The sequence below is a fragment of the Terrapene carolina genome, unplaced genomic scaffold (genome assembly GCF_002925995.2).
Source record: "Terrapene carolina triunguis isolate 2854851 unplaced genomic scaffold, T_m_triunguis-2.0 Scaffold33911, whole genome shotgun sequence".
NCBI lineage: Eukaryota > Metazoa > Chordata > Testudines > Emydidae > Terrapene > Terrapene triunguis.
In genome coordinates, this window is record NW_020698262.1 from 8,319,981 (window position 1) to 8,324,292 (window position 4,312).

General features: G+C 39.6%; 1 protein-coding gene across 1 annotated transcript in view; it reads right to left on the minus strand.

The window, feature by feature from the left end:
- Positions 1-4,312, minus strand: part of LOC112106863 (malonyl-CoA decarboxylase, mitochondrial) — a 55,453-nt gene that overhangs the window by 34,709 nt on the left and 16,432 nt on the right. The window contains exon 2 of the mRNA XM_029914242.1: positions 247-359. Within this exon, the coding sequence (XP_029770102.1) occupies positions 247-359 (113 nt within the window). The remainder of the gene's footprint in view (positions 1-246; positions 360-4,312) is intronic.

Here is a 4,312-nt window from a genome sequence, read left to right on the forward strand (position 1 = left end):
GTCCCGGGCCAATGGGGGCGGCGGGAAGCAACGCAGGCCGAGGGATGTGCTGGCTGTGGCTTCCTGCCGCCCCCATTGGCCCGGGACGGCGAACCGCGGCGAGTGGGGGCCGCGATCGGCCGAACCTGCCGCGTCAGCAGGTAAATAAACTGGCCCGGCCCGCTAGGGTGCTTACCCTGGCGAGCCGCGTGCCAAACGTTGCCGACCCCTGAACTACATCAAACATTGGAAATTCTTGGCACTTACTCACTAATCTTTTGAAGCACTTCACAAGGGGACTGCCAGGTGACTCGCTCCAGGTTTAGGAATCCCGTAGAAAACCATTCTGAAAGCATGCTCTTCAGCATGCCATTCATTTCCTTGAAACAGGAAGAGAAAAAACTGACTCATTACTTTGAATAAACTGGGTGCAAGATAACAATCTGGGACAAGGCCATCTATCTATTTCACTAACGATTTTTTGTTTACTTTTTACCATTATCACACTGAAAGTTTTAAGCAAGTTATTGGGTCCATTTGAGAAAGCTAATTGCAAGTCATCTGAAGCTCGAATAAATAGAAATCCTTTTAATCTAGGACTAAAATGAGGAAAATGTTTACAAGAAACTATGCAGACATTCTCTACGGTGCGCTGCAGATTAGAACCCAAAACAGTTAAGTTGAAAAGGACACACCAGAACAGCATCTGAGTGGTCTAACACTGACAAGAACTGAATCTCAAATCACACATTTGCTCAGATGCATCAATTTGGATGCCAAAAACAAATCGAGGAGAAAGTTTTCAGATTGAATGTCTCGTAATATTCTGTCTCAATCTCTGCTGAATACTAAGCAGTTCACATATCAGGAAGGTTATTAGCATTAGATCAGTATTATGGTCAACATTCATAGATACCACTTGTCAACCAGGTTTAAAAAGAGTGAGATACTCTAAGAAGCAAGCAAACCACTGAAGAATTTTTAAGTCACTTGCATATTACTCTTTGTTCACTACTGTTTTTGGAAGTGTTTTAACCCGTCATCACTGCTGGCTGCACAAAGAATAAAATGGGTAAGTATTTTCTATTCCAATGCTACCTATAGCACTGACAAAGCAGGAAAGACCTTTGCTGTATTGTTACCTCCAAGACCAAGATTACGTAGGTCAGGTGAAAAAAGCTTAGCTGAGTCTGCTTGTAAACCTTGGCAACCCACTTCTCTACACTGGCAGTTAGCACAACTCTCACATGGATGCTTCTGCTTTAGACAGATGCCCCTCGAAGAAATGGTAGCGAATAGTGTTCACAGATAAACTAGTTGGGATATCAATCACTGAAATGTTGTAGTATATCAGCACACTGACCTCTAGGGAAACAGAGTAAAACTCTCTCTGATGTTGCAACACTTGAGTTTGTTCCAATGTATTGCTATACTCTGCCTGACCTTCAGAGTATTCTGTATTGCAGTCAGTAACCAGATTACCAGAGGGAACCCCCCCCCCCAATATTTCATTCATTCTCTGGTGCTGCTCTATTGTGCCTAAAGGAACACTTTAAAAAAAATGAATATAAAATAAACCACCACAAACCGTTTTCTAGATCACTAGCAAACAGATATTTAATCATCAGAAATCACTTAAATACAAGAGGTGCTCACCAGTTTCATGTCATGACACACATTAAACAGCACAAATAACTTTGCATGCCAAGTTACAAGACCTTTAGTTGTAATGTACTACGTATTACTGTCCCTCTGTATTCCCCGTTAGAAGCTGCACATGATAAAAATAAGCTATCAAAAGAGAAGATTCTGCAGCATAAAGAATAAATCTCATTAAGAAAAAAAATATGAATGGGTAGGTTTGATTTATTCAAACAACAAATGCACTCATACCCTGGCTGTGTAAGGTCTGCAAAGACTTCCAATGAACAATCGGGATTCAAGTGACCTGTATCTCAAGAAGGATAAATTTAAGACAGCTATCTATTGGACCACATACGAGCACATTGTTGAGGAGCACATTGTTGAGGAGTAATTATGTACATTGACTATTCCATGCAAAGTTTCATTGCCACAATTATGGAGGTAAACTCATTCCTGATATAGCTCCAGTCACTTCAAGGGACTTACACTCTGGATGAATTTGCCCCACAATCTCCTTCAAAAAGATCCCAAAACTACTTAAAACACAAAAAATAATTTTAGAAATACCAGTTAAAAAAGCTGGCATGTGTAGGATATTTGCATCTCATTTTTTATATATTTTGATTATATATTTATAATCACCCAGTGTATGTTACCAATGCCTAATTAGTTATTAAATATGCATATTATGGTTGTGTCAAGAGATTTTAATCAGGACTTCAATGTACAAAGCATTTTATAAACATAGTAATTGGCATGGTCTCTGACCCAAATTACTTGCATTTTAAAATGGGAATCAACTTATGAAGGGTGTGGGTTGAGGAGACAAATCTCATTTTATATAAATATTAATTTACACCATAATAAAAATAAATTATGTAATATTAGCTTTCCCTAACTACCCATCGGTCACCTGCAAGATGGCCTCTGAGTCTAGCAATAAATTGTTGGCAAGTTTCATATGAGCACCACGGCAAAACAGATCTTGAAAAGTGATGAGAGGCTAGCAGTTTTATAGATCAGGCCAGGTAGGAGATTACAAACTGAACATAAAGCACACCTCTTGAACTCCTGTCTCTTAGCTTTAGGATCTCGCATCACAGATCTGAGAACAAGTGCCAGTATGTCTGCACCTAATGGCCCCCAAGTTTTCTACTACTATCTACCAACTATGAACTAACAATTAACTTATCTAAAGGCAGGCACTTAGAAACTGTTTCCAGAGAGCTAGGTCGGACACTCAGCCAGTGTTCCTGGTCTGCCCAATACCACAGAGTTTAATGAAACCGAGGCACTTGGGGCTCTCTTTTTATATCCTTGCCTGCAGAACATTTGGGGCCCTGAAGGAGAGTGCATGGGTGCTCCAACAGGTGGAGATTTTAGAGGTTTCCATTAATCCTGCTACATCAGCAGCACATCTTCCATTATTGGGAACGTACAGAGGCCTACTTGAAGAATTTCAAAATTATACATGTAGTTCACCTGCAATTCAACTGTTCAACTGCCCCTGATCATTCTCTTTCGCCTCAGAAAGGTTAGACCTTGGTCAAGATGGTCCAATTTGGAAGATCCAAGCCACTAACTCATGTAATGCCTTTCTTCCCTGGTTTCTTTGTTTTATTGTTTGCAATATAGATATATATGCATTTGGGAAGCAGTAGAAAGGTTACCTACAGTAGGAACAGACATAGCTCAAAAGCCTTACTCCACACTATTACGTTTTTTACAGGGTACAGAACTACAGCATTAGAAATGTGGATTTCATAAATATTTACTTGTCTTCACTCTGGTAGACCCCAAAGGGGCTGTACTAGAAGTACCAGGAAAAATAAGCAGCCACACTCTGCATTGCTGTAAACCAGAGCATGTGCAATTTAGAACATAAAGACTTTACTTTAGCACTATGTTTAACACACTGGTTTTAGTAATATTTGACCATGACCTTTGTCCCCTGGTTATGAACATAGAAGACAGGTCCTTGGGGTTTTGTTTGTTTGAATACTCCTCATATTTTTCCCTTTAGCTTTTTCCCCCTCTCTCAGCAGTTAGTTTTAGGTGGATTCAATTGTGACCAATCACAGGAAGCACAACTATCTAGCTAGTAGTACAATAACAATTTGTAAAGTGTTCTACATTCAATTCTTATGGTTATACCAGATACTCACGCAGAAGAAAAGCTTTTTCTGGAGGATCAGATTTTAATTTCTTATCTTCCATTTAATAAATCACTTTAATACAAGACAGGCCTCACATGGCTGAACATCTTGCGTCAGAGAAAAAACTGAAATGCTCAAGAGTAAAATAAAATTGGGAACAACAGGTTAAGGGGAAGGAAGAAAAGGGAAACAAAAAAAACTCGCAGAACAGCCAGAGAACAGGAGATGGACAGCAACTGTCGAAGATGGGGCCGGGGGGGGAAACGGGGAGGAAATCTAATGATAGACACATTTTAAAAACTCTATTTTTTGGGAGCCATGAATGCTTCCCCCCCCCCATACAAAACCTTTTGGCCTGTTATCTTTCTCCACTGATTTTAATGTGGATCTAAGCAATTACATCTGTTTGCAACATTAGGGTCTATACCAGTAAAATAACCAAAAAAAATAAATAAATGAATCAAACTAAATGTATCCCCATATATAAATGAACATAGCTAGTTATCTTTAGTTTTGCTAGTTAATAGTGAGCT